The sequence below is a fragment of the Nannobrachium achirus genome, assembly GCF_963921795.1.
Source record: "Nannobrachium achirus genome assembly, chromosome: 1".
NCBI lineage: Eukaryota > Metazoa > Chordata > Actinopteri > Myctophiformes > Myctophidae > Nannobrachium > Nannobrachium achirus.
Window position 1 is genome coordinate 32,043,198 of NC_137810.1, and position 20,000 is coordinate 32,063,197.

Consider the following 20,000-nt stretch of genomic DNA (forward strand, 5'->3'; position numbering starts at 1 on the left):
CTCCTAAACACCGCTGTATTGAGATGGTGGAAAACATTTGGGGTCAGTGAACCGTCTGAGAAATGTGCAGAAGGAGCAAGTGTCAATTGTGTGTGCATGAATGTCGCAGTGTTCACACGTCCATATTCCATGCACTCTTGTTTGCTGGGCTGGTGTTTCGGTGTAACCCTAGAGGTGCAGTAGCCTACATTTTCTCTCTTCCTCTTGTGGCTATTTCCTTCACCCTATTAGCAACAGTTGTTTGGTGTCAATAGTAGCCACCTGCTTCCTGTGTTCCTTCACCGCACTGTAAAATCCTGAGTGTTCATTTAACTATGACAGTGTTCAAATGCTGGACCCTTTCTGGTACATTTGTACAGCTCACTGCCATTGTTAAATGAACAGAGTACTTTTCCTGTGTGTATTGCGCCTCATGCTGAGTGACTCAGGCATGTCTATATTATGTAACCCACCAAAGCATCTTGACCTCCTCCTTGCATACTGTATATTGTACGTTTTTATATTGTACCTATAGGTCAGAACTGTTATAGTTCGCAACACTGACTGCTGTTTGCACTGTGTACTGTATACTTGGTGTATAATGTATTCATCCTTCTGCTGCATGAAGGTATATTGTGGATATCTTAGGCCTCAAATGTATACATCCATTATTTTATGCACTCTCTGATTCTGTATATTTCTTTCTTTACTAAAAGTAACACACCGTAAGGGCAAGAAGCGACCACCAGGTCACGCAGCAATTTCCCCCAACACACACACACACACACACACACACACACACACACACACACACACACACACACACACACACACACACACACACACACACAGCGATCTTCATCCCATTCATGCGTTTATCGTGCGCTTGCCCAGGCCTTACGGCCTGGGCATAAATATAACGATTGCATTCACCACGGCTTCGTAACTCGCGCGGCGCTCCGCCGGCCGCACGCCCCTGGCCCGCTCTTCACGGGCACTCGCGCCTGCGGCGCTCGTGCGCGAAGAGGACCGCCGCTTGCAATGTCGTGGACAATAATTACAGTCTGTTCGCCCAACTGGGACACCGGACAACTGGGACACCGGACAACTGGGATTTTCCCCACAGACACACACACACACTGTTCGGTTAAACAGCTGAGCTGTCTGTGAAAGCCACAGCCAATCACCAACGCGGCACAGACCCATGTGAGTGTTACAGTGTAACTCTCACTCACATGGGTCTGTGATACAGTTACAGCCAAATGTGTTACTTACAACTTTTTGTGACCTGCCTTGGACATGAGTGTGACGGACATGACGCTCTGAGCGTGACTCACTCACGGACCTGTGGTGGACGTTTTCATATTAACTGCGACCTAACGGTCACAACAACATGTAAACATATAAAGTACAGTTACATTCTGTATATCTTTGGTTGCTAATTCATTCATACATTGTTTGTCTCTTTTTTTTATATATATTTATATATCTTATTCCTACCTCAGTATAATCCTCCTTACAGTAACTCAGGGAAGATGTAATTGTGGGCTCGCCTATAAGGCGAGCACACTTTAGATATTGTCATTATTTATTCCTATACTATATCAAGTTCTCCTCAAAACTTCGGTTCCTTTCTACTCCTACATACTTAGTGAGAAAATGAAAATAAAAACATCAATGTGTTCAGTTTACAGTGGCGAAGTGTGCTATTATTTTCTAATCGGCCAAATGGTGGCGCTGTAGGAAGCCTTCGAAAGTGCGATCTTTGAACAGGTATAGCTCATGCTGTGTTATACATACAGCCATGAAACCTGTATACACTTATGCGTCTCCTCATGCCGAACAACTTTTACCCTCTAACTTTTGACCTCTGACCTTTAGGTCTCCCACAATTCGGAATTATATGAAAAACAGTAAAAATCTATCTCCTCCTGGGATTTTCGCGTCAAGTGCACAAAACTTTTTTCACATGAACTTTGGACCAATACGGTCAAACTGTCTGGTCGGATTTCTTTTAAAGTGAAATATAATTTTTTAATAATTCAATTGATATTGCGGTTTTATGCAAATTATTCTTCGGCCTCTAAATCATACATGCAAAGTTACACGTTCATGGCATTTGGCAAAGATGTAGAGGGTTAGTCAAAGTATCACTGAAACCAATTTTATTCCAATCGGCCAAAGGGGGGCGCTATACGAAGCGTCTGAAAATTCAAACTTCAAACGGGCATAAGTCATGACTCGTTTCGTTTGAAGACATGCAACTTGTTACACGCGTGCTTTGACTCAAGCGGAAGACATCTGTGTCGTTGTTAAGTAAGCTCCGCCCTTCGATTTTCCGCCACTTTGAGCAGTTTGTTAAACGCGTAAACCCGCTTTTATTCTGGAATTTTCGCGTCAGGTGCACAAAACTTTTTTTACGTGAACTTTGGACCGATATCTAAAGATCTGTCAGATCGGATTTCTTTAACATTGAAACATGCTTTTTTAAATAATTCAAACAATATTGCATTTTTATGCAAATTATTCTTCTGCCTCTAAAACATACAAGCAAAGTCACATTTTCATGACAAAATAGTGTAGAGGGTTAGTTCAAATATCACTGAAACCAATCTTACCCCAAATGGCCAAAGGGGGGCGCTATATAATTTTGAGCAGTTTGTAAAACGCTTAAACCCGTTTTTATTCTAGGATTTTTTTTGCAATTTGCATGAAACATTCTACACGCAATCTAAGGACCTTTATCTAACATGCCTATGAAGTGCACACAAAAAAATTATAAAATAATAATAATAAATATAGCTGCAAGCAGCGATAAAGTGTCCAAAGCCAAAAACACCTCAAATCATGAACACAGCCTGGGATGTGCGTAAAATCTTGCAAGCACATTCCCAATAGGTCAAGGAACAGATACCAACCTTCTCACATTGGCCTGTTATAGCGCCACCAGCGGGTCAACTTTTGCACAACACATTTTTGGAACAAAATGGACCAATCTTTGACGTCAGTAACGTCAAAGAGAGCACTGCCTGCGATCTTGACGTTTTGTGCTTTTATAGCCATTGTTTTCTGGCTTGAAGCGAGCCCACAATTGTTTCGAAGGAACAATATTTTTCTAGTTCTAAATTGACATTCACTACACCGGTGTCTGGGTATAATGATGCTGTTTTTGCACACTACTTTACTTTACTGAATTTCCCCCTTGGGATAATAAAGGTATCTATCTATCTACACTATTACTATGCTGTATTACTTATGTAACTACCTTACTTAAAATGTTCATCTTTTATTCCCTACTTGTATTATATTTTTAGTTGGACTTGTATGCAGTCTGGCAGAGTCTGCCACACCAACGTTTCACTACACATAAACATTTGACAAATAAAGTCTATGATTCTTTCATTCTGAATCCTAGATTCTCTACATTACTTAACACGTAAACAACCTTAACTGATACTGATTAAGAGGTAACCAGAACATTAAGGTTTGAGCAGAAAGTACAAGTGACGATCACATCCATGCTACTACAGATTCTGATTATCATCGCGTCCAAAGTGTTGGCATGGCGATTATAGCCGTCATCTCAGGACTTTCTAAAAGTATTGTGAAATGGATTTGCCGTCGACGTCAAGTGCAGAACTTGTTTTGGGGACAAGGGCTTTGACCTGGTCATTAGAGGAGTAATTGTGCAATATTCTGCCATTACTTCTGCTGGGCAAAAACAAGTCAGTTATGAGAACTGTTTGGCATTTGAGGAGGTTCAGAAATACCCACAATGCCTAATGTCTTTAAGTGGGGGGTTAATAAAGTTTTACAGGCCTTGCACCTGTCATCCGTGCCACTGTGTTCAGGCCATAAACACTGATAAGTAAATTAGAAGATTGGTTGAAACAATACTGTACAAGACCTTTACAGGGATAAACCTACAGTTAAAATGCAGTTAACTATCAAATCATTTTAGTATCCATCCATGGTAACAGCTTGTTCTATTTTACTTTACAAATTTTACTGGATCATATTTCAATAGCAAATAGTCAAGATTCTGACACCTGGCTGAAAAGCTTTTCAAGTGTCTCAGATGTCACATAGCAATCCCCTAAACCCCCCACCTCCCCACACACACACACACACACACACACACACATATAACGCCCCAGCCCCCGACAATCCCCCACCACACATCCGAGCCATCAGCCCTTATCACTGGCCACTTACTTACTGTGACGTCCATGGGGGACTGGTGGGGGGCTGCACTATTATTTGGAGGACACCCACTAGCTATTCTTAAGCACTCTGCTTTCCTCTGTGGTGCTAGTCAAATGAGAAGGTCTGCCTGCCAGATAGACTATAGCATGTCCTCTCTGCAGTCGGCACCTCTCCTGGTATAGCAGATTCCCAGTCTTATTGTAGCTTTGTGGAACGTGTTGTTCATCGTCATTCCTTTGCGAGACTGGATGGAACTGAATGGAATCAGATGAGAAGAGTTAGTCATTAAGGTATCCTGCTGGGAAGAGGGAGAACGGCGGAAGGAATTCCTTGTGCTGAGGTGAGAAGGAAGCAAGAGTGAGTTGTGTTGCATACGGCTTGTGAGAGAGAGGAAATAGACTTCGGGCTCCGGGCGGACGTTCACCCATCGCAGCCCCCTGCGTTGCCAAAGCAGTCATGAGTTCCAGCTTGGTCAACTCTTTGGCCAAAGTCTACGACCCCAACCCCCTGCACGGTCAGAAAGTCGGGGGGAAGAAGCCATCGGCCACTGCACTTGAAAAGCCTCACACATCCTCTGCGAGCATGGCCAGCGACGCCACCCCGCACGGCCCGGAGAGCCACATAGACACCCTGAGCTGTCAGATGGAGCAGCTGCTCAGCATGCAGCAGACCGTTCTGAGCCGGCTGGACGGGCTGTCCCAGGACGTGAGCGGGGTCGGCCGCGACCTGGCCTCCATGCGGGCGGAGGTCCAGGGTGGCCAGGGCTCAGAGGTGAAGATGGCATGCAGGGAGCTGCAGGGGGCGGTTCAGGAGACCAGCGAGAAGATGGAGCGACAGGGTCACAGGTTGGACGGGGTGGAGAGGCTGGTGGAGGGCATGCAGCAGGTGATCAGCTTCATCGGGGAGGTGGTGAAAAGCTCCCGGCTGGTGGAGCTGCTGTTCAAAGAGCCCGGCAGCAAAGCCGGCAGAACCAGTAGGAAGGTGAGTTGGAATGGAAATGATGTAGGCAAAAGGAGAGAAAGTTGAATGGTCTTGGCCACCCCCAAAATGACTTTTTTTTCTATTGATTACTCATGTCATGGAGACTTGAGTTCAATAATATCTTTTGTTTTTTGTCACATTCCTAAGACAAAAAATTGATTATAGTAAACTTATAGTGAACTAATCCTTTAAACATAAAACCTCAGATGGGTTACATTTCAAAGGGACTGTACAGTGCAAAGAAATACCTCAACACAGAGTGGATTATTGCTCACTACTTTATGTTGGTGCCATGGCATTAGTCTGAGCATCTTTATTTTGAAATATCCAATGATATTCAGATGCCACACATTATACAATACCTAAGCCTAACTAAACTAAAACTATTTGGACTATTGGGGTTTTGGAATAATGGGGCTTATCCCCTTTCTGGTTCAATTTACTAACTTTTATTTAAAAATTGGTCACTCTTATGAAGAGATACAATATACAACATCCAACAGCTGTGTCCTAAATCCTGGATAGTGTGGGATCTAGTTGAGCTGTGTCCTCTGTATTGTAATGCTATCCAAAAAGTTGCTAATTACATTCCAACTGGACTGGATACAGCCTCTGACCTACAGCATTGTCCTTGTCAGATTGACATAGCATGAACTCCGTGGAAATAAACCTGTCAGTGTCACTGACAAGTGACAAATGATGCTAAAAGGATGGTTATTCTCAGGACATAAAATGGTGCTTAAGTGGCGCATCATTAAATGTTTATGCGAGGTTGTAAAGGCTCCATATAGAAACTTTACTGGTTTTATTCTATTGATTACTGACGCCATGGAGTCTTTAGTTCAATAATATTTTCAGTTTTTTGTCGCATTCCCAAGACAATAATGTTATTACAAAAGGATTACCCCCTTTGATTCCCATCCGGAATCAATGGGGGTTTATTGACCGTAATATTTCTTTTGTCTTAGGAATGCGACAAATACAAAAAGTTATCAATAGAAAATATAAGTCATTTTGTGGGTGAACTACTCCTTTAATGCTTCCATGTGAAGATATGCTTTTTTAAACCACTTCACTTAATCTGATATACTTAACCGGAGTCACCCAGGGAGTCACCACATATACCAGTCCCCCTCCCTTTTTTCCCTCTTCGCCAAAAATAGCAGATCTACAAGCTCACAACTTGTTGCAATGTATGGCATTGTAATCTTAGTTGTATTCAGTTATTTTCGCTGAATGTTCACCCCCAGAATAGGTACCCTGGGGTTCATGTGGTTAAGATTATGTTTTGCCATTTTATTCTTTCTTTGGATAGGAGAGTATATAGAGACAGGAAATGGAGGACAGAGAGAACGGGGAAACATGCAAGCCATGACTCTGGGCATGGGATTCTAAGGATTATGTGGTTAGTCCATTAACTGGTTGAGCTACCAGGCACCTGTGCGAATATATTCTGTGTCTATTATCGGCCTGTTGAAATATAAGTAGGATGCTGATGAATGAATAATTATATAAATAGATAATAATGGGGCATTGGGTTCTAAACTGTTTTAATTGTCCTTTGTATGGTTTAATAGGGTTAAATCGTTCCGTATAAGGTTCTTTGTCTCTTAACATTGTTCATCCACAGACAGATGATGTGTATGCACCTCTGTTTTCAGTAGCGGGTTGAATGTAGAGGGATCAGAAGGTCAAAGGGCTCAGATCAGAGAGCATAGGCTATCTGTGCTGTCGGTTGCAGTGGCCTTGCCTGGATAGGTGACATGCAGTGATTGATTACGTGGGCTGCAGTACTTGTCAGTAAATTCCTGCCACACTTTGCATGGCAGCAATGCATACCTCAACTACTATAGAAAATGTACTGAGGGCTATGACTTTACCACAATCCAATTGTATGTTTGTGTGTGTGTGTGTGTGTGTGTGTGTGTGTGTGTGTGTGTGCGTGCGTGCGTGCGTGCGTGCGTGCGTGCGTGCGTGCGTGCGTGCGATAGGCAATGTTGGGCAGTAACTAATATATACATTTTTATATAAATGTATCCAGATAAAAGTAATGTACTGTATATGTAGTAATGTAATGAGTAACACAACTTTTGATACCAAGTAATAACATAATAGTATTCTTTTATAAAGGAGTAATGAAGAGACACTTCCTGAGTAACTTGCCCAATAATGGTGACATTGGTGACATTGCTAGAGTGATTGATTACGTGGGCTGGAGAACTTCCTGTCATACTATGCATGGCAGCAATCATAGTCAGTACCTCAATGCATACCTCAACTAACATAGAAAATATACTGAGCGTGTGTGAGTACATGCTTCTGTGTCTGTGCATGCACGTCCATGTGTGAGTGTGCATGCCTATGTGCCTTAGCACACACGTACAGTTATTTTTCCTCTGACTCAGCATCTCTTAATGTGTGTGCGTAGGGACATAGCTATGTAAACATCCATAAGGTCTTGTTGTTTATTACTTCAGTGTTGGTGATTTGTTTTATAATAGTCTCTAAACACAGGCATTCATAAAAAATTGGTTCATTCCATTTTGTGTTTATTCAGAATGGCTCCACAAGTTAAGAGTTAAGATCTGTTTATTTGACAGGGACCGTGCTCATTAATGGACATGTCAGTTTTCACTTCAATGTAAATGAGCCAGAGTTAGCCTGCCGTGGGCTAATTTTCATCTGTAGTCCCTGGACCCCCATTGGTGGTGATCAACCCCCCCAATCCAACCCTTGATGCTGAGTGCCAAGCAGGGAGGCATCGGGTCCCATTTTTATAGTCTTTGGTATGACCCGGCCGGGGAATTGAACCTCCAACCTCCCAGTCTCAGGGCGGACACTCTAACCACAAGGCCACTGAGTGTGTTTGTTTGATACCGTAATGTATGCGGCCTAGCCGCGGGAGAGATGATACGAGAGCTCTCCGATCTTTCTACTGAAGACAGAATCTGTCCAACATAACATGAAACCCTCACTTTGAGCTGCGGTGGCAACTGCAGCAACTGCAACAAACACCTTGGACTGACTTGTCTATTTGACCGTACTTTTTCCACTGGAAATAGGACTCCATAAACAGCCACAGCATATAATGCTTTCGTGATATGTGAACTAAACTGTGAGTGAGCCCTGAGAGGAATGTGAGGCCTCAAGACAAATGTATGTTACACTTTTATGCCTGAGTTTTTATACTTAGTTGCATGGCGGTGTCACGTACCGAATATAACAGATCTTCAAGCTCACACAGTCCATCTCAGTGGCTATTTTTGAGGCATTGTGACCCCAGCGCAACTAAGTATAACTCAGGCCTTTAGTCAGCCAAGCCCTAGGATGTTGACTGTAGCTGAATGGTTAGGGAGCCCGCCTGGGGGACCACGCTCCTTGTGGGCAGCGAATCAGCTGGGTTGTGCTGTAAATACTAATTTCCCCCTCGGGATGAAGTAGATATCTATTATTAGTATATGATACCGATTGCGTTTTGTGAAGTTTAGTAGTGTATCATGCCCTCTGTTAATCTAATTAATTTATGTCCCTTTTCACTTTTTGTTTTCCAAAACCCTAGCAGAAAGACAACAAGGGAAAGGATGGGAAGGATAAAGCCAAGGTAAGCCTGAAAGGCCTGAAGACTCAGAAGAAGAAGAAGGCCTCAGATGCAGCAGGTACACTATGGTTTCAATTTCCCTTTTCACTTTCACTGTGTACAAATCAAGGATGCACCTTTCAACCACTTACACCCTATAGCCTATATTACTTAGTTGAGGTCACCCAGCATTCTATACTAGGTCTGCCCCTTGTTTCCCTCAGTCTACACCAAATATCTCAACAACAAAAAAAGCCAATCTACAAGCTCACATCATTTTGAGCTTGTAGATCTGCTATTTTCATTGAATGTTCGGCCCAGAATAGGGTTCATGTGGTTAAAGTGATTCAGTGGATACATTACATTGATTGCATTATGATTAAACCAATACAAAGTATGGCTTGCAATAATGCTGAAGATAACATGATTTAACATGATGTCCATGTAATTGTAAGAACAATGAAATGCAGCTTGGTAACAAAGTTTGCTGTGTGGTCCTCTCTGTTTCGTCCCACCCAACAGATGCATTACCCCTGACGGAGCCAGCACTGCAGGACCAGGTGGAGAAGCTCAACAGGCAGAATGCTGAGCGTTCCCAGGGCGGTGCGGAGGCAGAGGAGGGTGGGGGAGAAGGTAGAGGGGATCTGGTGGAGTTGATCCTGGATGCAGCGGCCATCGCCACACCAGAGGAAGAGGAAGCAGCGGGGGAGGAGGCAGAGAAGAGGAAGGAGGCGGCCACGGTGAGAGGGGACGAAAGCCAGGATGGCATCCTGACAAAAGAGGTGGGCGCGGAACGTGGGCCCAAAGAAGAGGAGGCCAAGGGAGAGGAGGAGGAGAGGAGAACCACAGGACCAGATGAAGAGCAGTCTAAACCACAACAGGTCCTCGGCACTATCCCAGACATTCCCAGTCAGATCTGTGAGACCAGCCACCTACCGCAGGAAAGGTACGTAATTGTTTAATAATAAGTAAGTAGTCTTAAATGGTTCCTGACATGTGGCTCATAGTAATAGTTTATTTTAGTTTATTAACACAATATAAAAATGTTTACAGCACATAGGCTGAAGTATATTAATTAAAAATAACAAGCATTTGTTACAGTGCAAGAAAAGGAAGCCAATAGGCTTATCCGTCCTTTCCTTGAAGGAATGAAGGAATTCAATAAAAATCAGACAAAATGCTGAACAACAACAAGTCAAAACATTCAAGCTTTCAAAAACAAAATAACTAAAACACAAAATACATATTGTATGTTTCAGGTGGTTTGGGACAATCTTTAATTTATTTATTATTGTGTGTGTGTGTAATGGTGACAACAATGGGATTTTGTGCTGCATAAAATGACAGTTCTGAGGAAGCTGGTGAGATGGCCACTTCGAGCAAGCGCCGCGTCACAGAGGAAGACGTGGTGAAGGATGACCACAAGAAAAGTCGCGTGGACGGAGAGAAAGAGGAGGACGTCCAAGTTCCTGTGGTGGAGGAGGCAGAGACTCAGGCTCTCCAATCAAATGAAGTGAAGACAGAAGAGGTGGACGAGTCTACGTTGCAAGAATACTTTATTGGTAAGCCGTTACGTTCATAAATGTAATATCAATTAGTAAAGCCTGATTCATACAATCATGCAATGCAATGTGTTGTGAGACTGTAGATCAACATGTTGTGGTGGGCAACATGGCACGCCAGACAACAAGAAATGACTAATGGTTGCATGCTCAAGGGATACCACAATTCATTTCTGAAGAAATGCAGCTTTGCATCTTTACACCATTGCCATTAGACTTTCTGTTTGAAAACGCCAGCCAGACACAATATTCTGAGGCATTGCTAATGAAAAAAACATCTATTTAACATTTATTTCTCATTTTTCTTCAGACACAGGCCCGCCTCCTTCGGCCCCCTTTGACCATCGCATTGTGACTCCCAAACCCCACCAGATAGCCACGTACTACAGCATCAACAGAGAGGAGATCCTGGGAGGGTGAGTCAACAGAGAGCTGACAGGCAGCATGCCAATTAGAAAGCCAGGGTCTTTTCCCTTGGTGCACCACTCCACAACCTCATACTGGATGTCCACTGAATGTCTGAACGCATGGCTCTCATAACACAGAAGTCATGCCATTTATTTTTGTGCTGGACTCTGCGAAAGCCTCCCGCAGTCACTGAGACATACACATACAGTACAGTACAGTACAGTACAGTACAGTACAGTACAGTACAGTACAAATATACACAGTCAGACACACGGGATAAACACAAAACTATCAATCCCATCTTGTGAAATAAGTGGAAATGTCACACCCTGTGAAGGGGCTACGTTGCCCCCCTCAAGGGCAGATGATTAGGAGTCTCAGGGGGCATTTATGTAATAGCGGCCCCTCTGATGCAACAAGCCAGTGCTAAATCCAGACCCTCAAACAGAAGATTACTCTTCAGCACGCAAGCACATTGCTCAAATATCCAACATAATGACATAGTACAAAACCCCCATTATTATATTACTGAGGGAGCTTATTGAGGTTTGTGTGTGTGTCTGAACTGTATGTGCGTGTGCGTGCATGTGTGTGTGCGTGCGTGCGTGCGTGCGTGTTGGGATACATCGTGTACTTGCCTGAGAGGCCCTTGACATCCCCCAAAGTCCATTGTGTGACATGAGATAATGGTTTATATATGGCCCTCTATACTCATTGTGTGCAATGCTAATTCTTTACGCCGTCATTCGACAAAGTCTAAATTGGGCCTAACCCATTGCTGCCCTGTTCATGTGTTTGATATGGTGCTAATAGGGGACGCTTTGGACAAGTCCATAAGTGCGTGGAGAACTCGTCTGGACTGACGTTGGCCGCCAAGATCATCAAAGCCAGGAGCCAGAAAGAGAAGGTATTGATCTGACTTTAATAATCAAGGGAGGGATATCAAAAGCAAAGGCATAGATTCCCTCAACCCCCTAAAAATCCAACCCAGGCTGTTTGTATGTTCTGTAATACTGTTTTGTCATTTACACCATTGTTTTAAATTGCTTAATAGCATGAATACAAGAACAAGAAACCATTATAAAAAATAGACATACTAACCAACTTGTCAGCCTCTTCATGTCCTCATCCATCTCCCTATTGGTCAACATGATAGTGACGTGTGCTTCAATAGAGATCCGGTTTTCCCGGCGTACCGCTGTGGTCACACAAATCATCTCAGACATTCACAGGGTCGTAACCAATCAAAGCCTCAGCGATGGCTCATGTTGCTCTCACTAATCAGCTGTGGCACGACTGAAATCGTTGACACTTGCTACCTGTCCGCCAGTGTATCAGTATGTGGTGTATGTCTGCAAAACAAATTGTACATTTTTATTTTGTCAACATTTTTTTCATATTTACCTACCTAGTACCTTCTGTATATGTCTGTCTGTCAGTCTGCAGGTTAACTACTTAAACCCTATACACACTTGTCTTGTATGTATAGGCCTCTATCCTTGGTCTGCTCCTCTTTTCCCCCGACAACAAATTCTGTCAGCAAAAATAGCCAATCTAAAGATCGTGCATTTTTTGCTGAATGTTCACGGCAGCTAGGGCTCATGTGGTTAAGTGAACTGTCTCTCTGATCTGTGTGTGTGTGTGTGTGTGTGTGTGTGTGTGTGTGCGTGCGTGCGTGCGTGCGTGCGTGCGTGCGTGCGTGTGTGCGTGTGCGTGTGTGTGTGTGCTTCTCTGTCCTCCAGGAAGTGGTGAAGAACGAGATCCAAGTGATGAACCAGCTGGACCATGCCAACCTCATTCAGCTCTACGCTGCCTTTGAGTCCCGCACTGACATAATCCTAGTCATGGAATAGTAAGTGTGCTGTGTGTGTGTGTGTGTGTGTGTGTGCGTGCGTGTGTGTGTGCGTGCGTGCGTGCGTGCGTGCGTGCGTGCGTGCGTGCGTGCGTGCGTGCGTGCGTGCGTGCGTGCGCGCTTGTGTGTGTGTGTGTGTGTGTGCGCGAGCCTGTGCGCGTTTGCGTGTGCGTTTGCGCGTGTGTGCGTTTGTGCGTGTGTGTGCACCTGCACTTGTGTGTTTGTATATCATGTGTGTACGTGTGTGTGTGTGTGTTTGAAGCTACTTGACAGTATGGTTGTGCTCTGTGCACCACAGTGTGGACGGAGGAGAGCTGTTTGACCGCATCATTGATGAGAACTACAACCTGTCAGAGTTGGACACCGTGCTCTTCATCCGCCAGATCTGCGACGGGCTGCACTACATGCACAAGATGTACATTCTGCACCTCGACCTCAAGGTAAACACAGTACAACCCAGTCTTTCACTGGTTTTTATTTGTTACAAGAAAATAGAGGTTGGGACATTTTTGTGTTATTCCTTTTTTTTAAGCTTGTAGATGTTTCAGTTATTTTGATATTTTTGAATTTGAAAAGGTTGCAAGTTTGAAAAATAAATCCTATATTAAAATTGACTAATGGGAGGACCGGCCAGCGGGCCAGCAGACAACCCGGGTCTACACATGTCAGTCTACATTTACCAAAGGAAATGCATGGATTAATTCAATCTGACCAGAAGCGGGGACAAAACATATCCCAACTGGCCATAAAAATGTATGACCAGAGCAGAGACATACTGTAGACCCCCCCTATCCCTCCCAGCAAATAAAACCTTGCTGACAGTAGTTATGGTCAGTTGTTCCTATAGTTATAGACAGAGCTACAGTATAGCTCTGGTGATAATGTTTCTCTTTGTCGGTGTCCTCTTTCAGCCAGAGAACATTCTCTGCATTAGCCGAACGACGTACAAGATCAAAATCATAGATTTTGGCCTGGCCAGAAGGTAAGATCAAGAATGAATACAGCTTTCTCTATGTACGTATCCCCATATTCTACAGTATAACATCTTGTTGCCTATCCTTACAGTATGTTTCCTGTGGTTGTTTTCCTTCTCTTCTTGCTGTGATAGATATAAACCGAGGGAGAAGCTAAGGGTTAACTTCGGAACACCTGAATTCCTGGCTCCTGAGGTGATCAACTACGAATTTGTTTCGTTCCCCACGGACATGTGGAGTCTGGGCGTCATCGCATACATGCTGTAAGTCCAGGATTCTTAACGTTTCCAACACACTACCTAGAGTGACCTGATACCACATGGTCGCAATGCCCTGACCAGTGAGTCCCTGTTTCGATTCCTTGCTGGCCAGACCATTTGCTGAGTGTCATTCCCCCATTCTCTCCACATTTCCTGTTTCTCTCTCCAATGTTTCTGTCAATTAAAGGCTTACAAATGCCACAAACTACTTAGAAATAATATATTTATATATTATATCAAATATATCAAAAGCAGAGGCATGGAAATCTAAGCCTGCAAGTGACAATAAAATTGCTTGAACCACCTTGATTGGCGTGCACAGCCAATAACATCCCAATAACAGCCTCTGTTTCTCTCTGCTCAGGCTGAGTGGTTTGTCTCCTTTCCTGGGGGACGACGACAATGAAACCCTGAACAACATTCTGGAGTGCCAGTGGAACTTCGAGGTGGAGGAGTTCTCAGACGTCTCGGACCAGGCCAAGGACTTCATCACGCGTCTCCTGGTGAAGAGCAAGTGCTGGAGGCTGAGCGCCGCAGAGTGCCTCAGGCACCCCTGGCTGTCTGACGCCAGCCTGCACTACAGGCTACACCAGAAGGTACAGCAAAGATCCAGGACTCCACTGGTATCTTCTTGCATCTGTCATTCAAAGCCTGAAAAAAGGGTATTTTCTTTTGCATCTTCAAATAGTAGATGCATGCCGTACATAATGTCCAACTTAATCATTATACCGGATGTAATCTTCTTCCAGAGAAAAAAGTGCCAATCCACACATGTGCTTACTCCGGAGAGCTAGACAGGTAAGAACAGCCGATTCATAGATTATATAGAATAGATTTATAGATCTAAACAGCAATCTAAGGTTGCATTTAGCCTATAGTGTTCATGCCTAATTCTGCTTATTGTCCCTCTCCTTCTCAGAATGACTGTGAGGCCTTTTGCGTGCCTTTTGACAATACACGGCCTTTGTGCCCAATACTGGACCAATTCTGCTTATCACTAGTTCTGACAGGATATGGAATAGAGTGAAGCTGTCTGTCTGTCCACTGGAGTGACGCATCGCTCCCTCCAAGGCCCGGACTATCTGCTACTGTAGTTAAGCCTTATTTATACTTCATTGTGCGCTGGGGATCGGCTATTTTCGGCAACACCATTGTACAACTTAGTATAAGCCTTTTCGTCACAGAGTAAGCCTTACTGTAATTTGTAATATTTAGAGGGGAATGTATGATAACTGCATAATTTCTTGTCTTGTAATTAATTAAAGTATTTCATGCTAAATGGATACTAATCTTATGATTGTAGAATGTAATTAGCCATGTAATTGTATCTGCCATGGCAAAAAAAAGTAACCAGGTATGTTGTATCACAGCACAGCCATACAATATACCCAATATTTGTGTCACTCTTCCAGTTATCAACCCTTAATATAGCCATGGCATAGATTCAACTGTAATGGTGAAAAACAAGGGATTATGTCAGTTATGTTTACTGTAGCTGCAGTAAAACAAGGATAACAATAAATATTATTTTGGTATACATTGTTTAAGTCCCTCTAAAATGTACACACTCGGTACATGTCCATTTGGGCCTTTAGTTATGTTATTAGATTAACACTGAGGATTTTGCTGTGAAGTTTCACACAATCCTTTTTTTTTTTGTAAATATATATTTCTTTTGCATGCCTTGCACTTTATGACAAAAAAATAAATAAAAATAAACTGCTACAAATGGATTGAATGCTAAGTCTTATAAATATATAATTCTTTGTTTCTGGTCTAAGGTTAAAATACATTTTGAACTTGGTTTTCATCAGGGGGAGCTCTAAGTTAGTTATTGATTAATTAATGTTGATTATTTGGCATTATTTAAAAACAAATGTATGTAATACATATCCCCACCCCCTCTGGAAAGAGTACATTTTTCAAAACACACACACTCCCTGCTTCTTGCCTATTGCTGAATTCAACTCAAACTGCAGGTGTATTTTATTAATTTCTACATTGCCTTCAGTGTGCACATGCTTGGGCAGTTTGGAGTAGCTCTCTCACCTTCCATGAAGGCAACAAAACACTACCTACTGTGCGATTGAATGTTCTTATGTTAATATTTTACTGGTTTAACGCCAGATTGTACTTGAAGCGCAAAGCTTTATTTTATTTTTTCAACATCTCACGTTTTTTTGCACATACATTGGGTATCATGTGTAAATGTACAGTTTTATTTGTGAGCAAACAATCAGAGCTTAGAAGAGTCATCTGTGCAATAATACCCACACCAGTCCCAAACAGCAGAATGTCCAGTAACTTGTTGCTTGTTACACTGAAAAGCTTTGTGATTTGGGATATCTGTTTATTTTAATTTGTGTAGTATCTTTTTTTTTTTTTCATGTTTGCAATTTGTGTAATGATGAAACAAATATTGTGGAACACCAGAGAATAAAATCTAATTGAGCACGCAAATGCTTTGTTTTCAATGTCTGTTGCAAAGCTTTTCAAAGCGCGTAGATGCCTAACAACATAGAAACCCATACATAGCATTAATCAGATGTCCACTAGAGGGCGTCTGAGCTGCATGCATGGTGATGGCAAAAACTGATGGTCATCAATGAATAGAAATTCCATCCTTATATCCACTCTGGGGGGAAAGTGCTTTTTGTTCTCTGTCTCAGTTCAATGTTCAACAGACTTCCTCTCACAACTAAAAAGATAATAGCATTTTAATGATTGACTGGCAGGGGTGTCACAAGGGGTAGGAAAGTGGGACTGAGTTACTAGGGCCCAAGGTGTTGGAGGGGCCTTAATTATTTTATACTTTAGCTATTGAAAAATAGCAGATATACAAGCTCACAGCGCGGCACCGAGTGCCGCGCTGCGAGCTTGTAGATCTGCTATTTTTGAAAAGTCGTGAAAATGTGTGCAAATCTTTGAATATATGTATTTTTTAAGCGAACATTTGTAACTCAAATTTTGCTTCTGGGGGGTCCCTGGAACTAAATATTTTGAGATGGGGGTCCGTGGCCAAATACATACCATTTTGGGGGTCCTGCACCTGAAAAGGTTTGAGCTCCACTGACATCGAAACATAGGTTTTTCAAAAAAAAAAACTTATATATTAAAATCTTAATAAATCTTAATATTCAAAGATTTTCATGATTTTTCAAAAATAGCAGATCTACAAGCTCGCAGCGCGAGCTTGTATATCTGCTATTTTTCAATAGTTAAAGCACAGGGGCCCCACAGTGTACCCAGGGCCCAGAAGTTGGTGCGACACCCCTGTTGACTGGTAGTTTGCTGATCAAATGGAGAAGGCCTAGTCATGTCCATTTCTCTTTTATTCGTAACTTCCACAGAAAATGAAATATGAAATAGGATAGGGTGTGTTCATATAGACACAGTAGCAGTCCATGTCAGTCATGGTTAACATGACATAAATTACATTTATAAAGCAATATAAAACTTTAATCTATCCACCTAATGCAGGGGTCTTCAACGTTTTCAGGCCAGGGACCCCCAAACTGATGGGAAGATGGAGCAGGGACCCCCTATACCTCGTATTGGGTGGGGGTGGGGCTACAACATTGTATATTTATGTATACAATTGTGTTTCATGTGAAATAAACATACAATGTTATTGTGCATTGAATACTACGCTATTAAAATTATAGATTAATAATATATTCATGCTTTTATTTTAAACATGCATGTGACCGTACCACTGCCATTTGCTAAAATAAAAATACAATATTTGGATCCGAGATGTAGTGGAGTAGAAGTAAAAGTATTGAACATTGGAAAATTCTCCAGTAAAGTAAAACGTAGCTCAAAATCTACGTACCAACTACTGTACTTAAGTACTGTACTTGAGTAACTTTTACACCTATAGTCCAAGGGAACTGGGAGCTGTACATGAACCAGAATAACCAGTTAGACAACGACAACAAAGATTCTGTCACATAATGTACAGAATGCTGAGACGTACAGTACAGATGTAGGCCTACAGTAAAGGACAGGCAGAGATTATGACAGTTCAGTTGTTGTTTTGTAACCATTGTTACGCCCCGGCCTCTGCCATTTATAAACATACCTTATTCGCTGAGAACCAATGTCAATACTATCACTAACAATCTGTCAATTGCACAATAATCATGTTGTATATTATCTATTCAAAAGAGACAGAATCATGTTTTTTATATATACATATTTTATATATATTTTATATATATATATATATATATATATATATATATATTAAAATTAAAAAAGGGGACCCCCTGCAGTATTCCCTGTTGAAGACCCCTGCCCTAATATAGCAAATGGCAACAGCAAACAATCATAACCAGTAACAATAAACTATACACAAAACCCAAAGTGTTTCAGTAACCCCAGCAGGACCCCTATAGTCAGATTTGTTATAGAACTGAAATTGCTGAAATAGCTGATATACAAAAAGAGAAATAGCCAATCTACAAGCTCTTTTTGGAACATTTAAGAAGACTTTTTACAATAATTCCCAAATTAGGGATGTTAGGTTGAAATGGATTAAACTGGCACAACAATCTTATTACTTAAAATTGTTATTGCGACCGCAGGCATGTCGCCCTGAGGCGTCTTACTACTAGTATTATTATTAGTTTTAGTATTACTAGACCAGGTACCAGCCTACTCAGGAAGGATGCAAGTTGTGAATGCATGCCCTACCCTTTTATGCAAACCAGGCGTATCCATTGTCAGAGCATTGTAACCGTCTGTCTGTGTCATTTTTAAGCAGTGCTAACCGCTCCTTCATCTGGCTTTTCCTGTTTGTACGTATGTCCCAACTCCCCACCCCATCCCACATTGGCCAAGCATCGCGGGACGCCTATAATGAAATGAACTCATAAATAGCACTGCTCACTTCACACTGGGTGGGTGTGATTTTTACAGTATGCCTTTATGTGAACTTCTGAGTGAGGCATGCCCAAATATGGGTCCGGTTCAGGCATGCAGTCTATGATGTCAGTACAAGTCAAATTGATGACGTCAGAGTATTCCATATTTGGGGATTTGTGCATGTATCTATTAGGTTTTGAGTATACGCTGATCTAACCAACTTCCCACTCGGCTATTCTCATCCATAGTGTCTGACACACGCAGAGATGTTCTTGAATTCATGTATTTTCGGCCCCCGAGTGTCCCTCACCTTGAAAAGCTCTACCTGTCAATCTGACTTGTACTGTATGTTGCCTGTCCTGTTTTAACTCTATTGTTAAATGTCGTGACTCAAAAAGAAAGACAACTCAACCATTCCAGATCTGAGTCATGTTGTGCCCTTATGAACTCTTTCCCTCCATGATATTTTCCAGTTAATATTACATGGAATACTAATACTGGAATACGCTGCGTTCTCAAATGGCAAATGACGCTTGGAACCTGCTGTCTTCCTCTGAATGGTGAGCATATTAGCATCACCATTCAGAGGAAGACAGCAGGTTCCAAGCATCATTTGCCAATTGAGAACTCAGCGTATTCCAGTCAGTTCTTCTCACCTATGAAAATAGAAAACCCAATGGTGGTCATGGCCAGGAGGATTGTGCTTTCTGAGGGGGAGGGGGAAGTAAACTTGAACTGGTGTGTTGGGTCAAAGGTTTTTGGAGAGAGAAATGAAAACGCTCTCTTTTGTGAGCTCTTGTTTTAGCATCAGAGCATTCTGTCACAAGGAGGAGCCTTGTGATTCCCTTTGGATGTGGGAGGCTGAGGCCCCCTTCCAGAGAACTACAGCAGGCTACACAATAACAGTAATTCATGAAAAAACTATTGACATACAGTAATAGACCTTTTTTCTTGTTAACTCTGGGACAGTTGGGTTTACTGTAATGCAAAGATAAGACTTCACCCATTTGACCCTTTTTCATGTTACTTTAACTCTGAGATGATTGAAATGTGGAGTTATATTACAGAGGATTTTCTATCTAGCAGAAAATCTGTCTTAAATTAGTGCATTAATTAATTTCTTTAATGCTGCATTTGTCACAGCTATCCCAATGTCAATTCATTCTCACAAAGAGATTGCCTTGTCCAAACCTGTCAGCAGCAAGTGAGAGGCTATATGAGACTGGTAAGAGTAAACCTATAGCCTTATCTAAGAAACCGTCACTAATTGATCTTAATGAAATGTACGTGATGTGTGTTTGTTACTGTCCTGGGAGCTTCTGAGTGGAGTGT

At 42.3% G+C, this 20,000-nt stretch overlaps 1 protein-coding gene across 1 annotated transcript; it reads left to right on the top strand.

Moving 5' to 3' along the window:
* Nucleotides 1–4,641: 4,641 nt before the first annotated feature.
* Nucleotides 4,642–14,593, top strand: mylk4b (myosin light chain kinase family, member 4b; the record flags this gene model as incomplete). Its single annotated transcript, XM_080728243.1, has 12 exons — nucleotides 4,642–5,166; nucleotides 8,741–8,822; nucleotides 9,266–9,689; nucleotides 10,091–10,305; nucleotides 10,616–10,721; nucleotides 11,527–11,620; nucleotides 12,456–12,565; nucleotides 12,864–13,005; nucleotides 13,477–13,547; nucleotides 13,674–13,802; nucleotides 14,164–14,395; nucleotides 14,549–14,593. The coding sequence occupies 12 exons, from the start codon at nucleotides 4,642–4,644 to the stop codon at nucleotides 14,591–14,593; spliced, it is 2,175 nt and encodes a 724-aa protein (XP_080584369.1).
* Nucleotides 14,594–20,000: the final 5,407 nt, after the last annotated feature.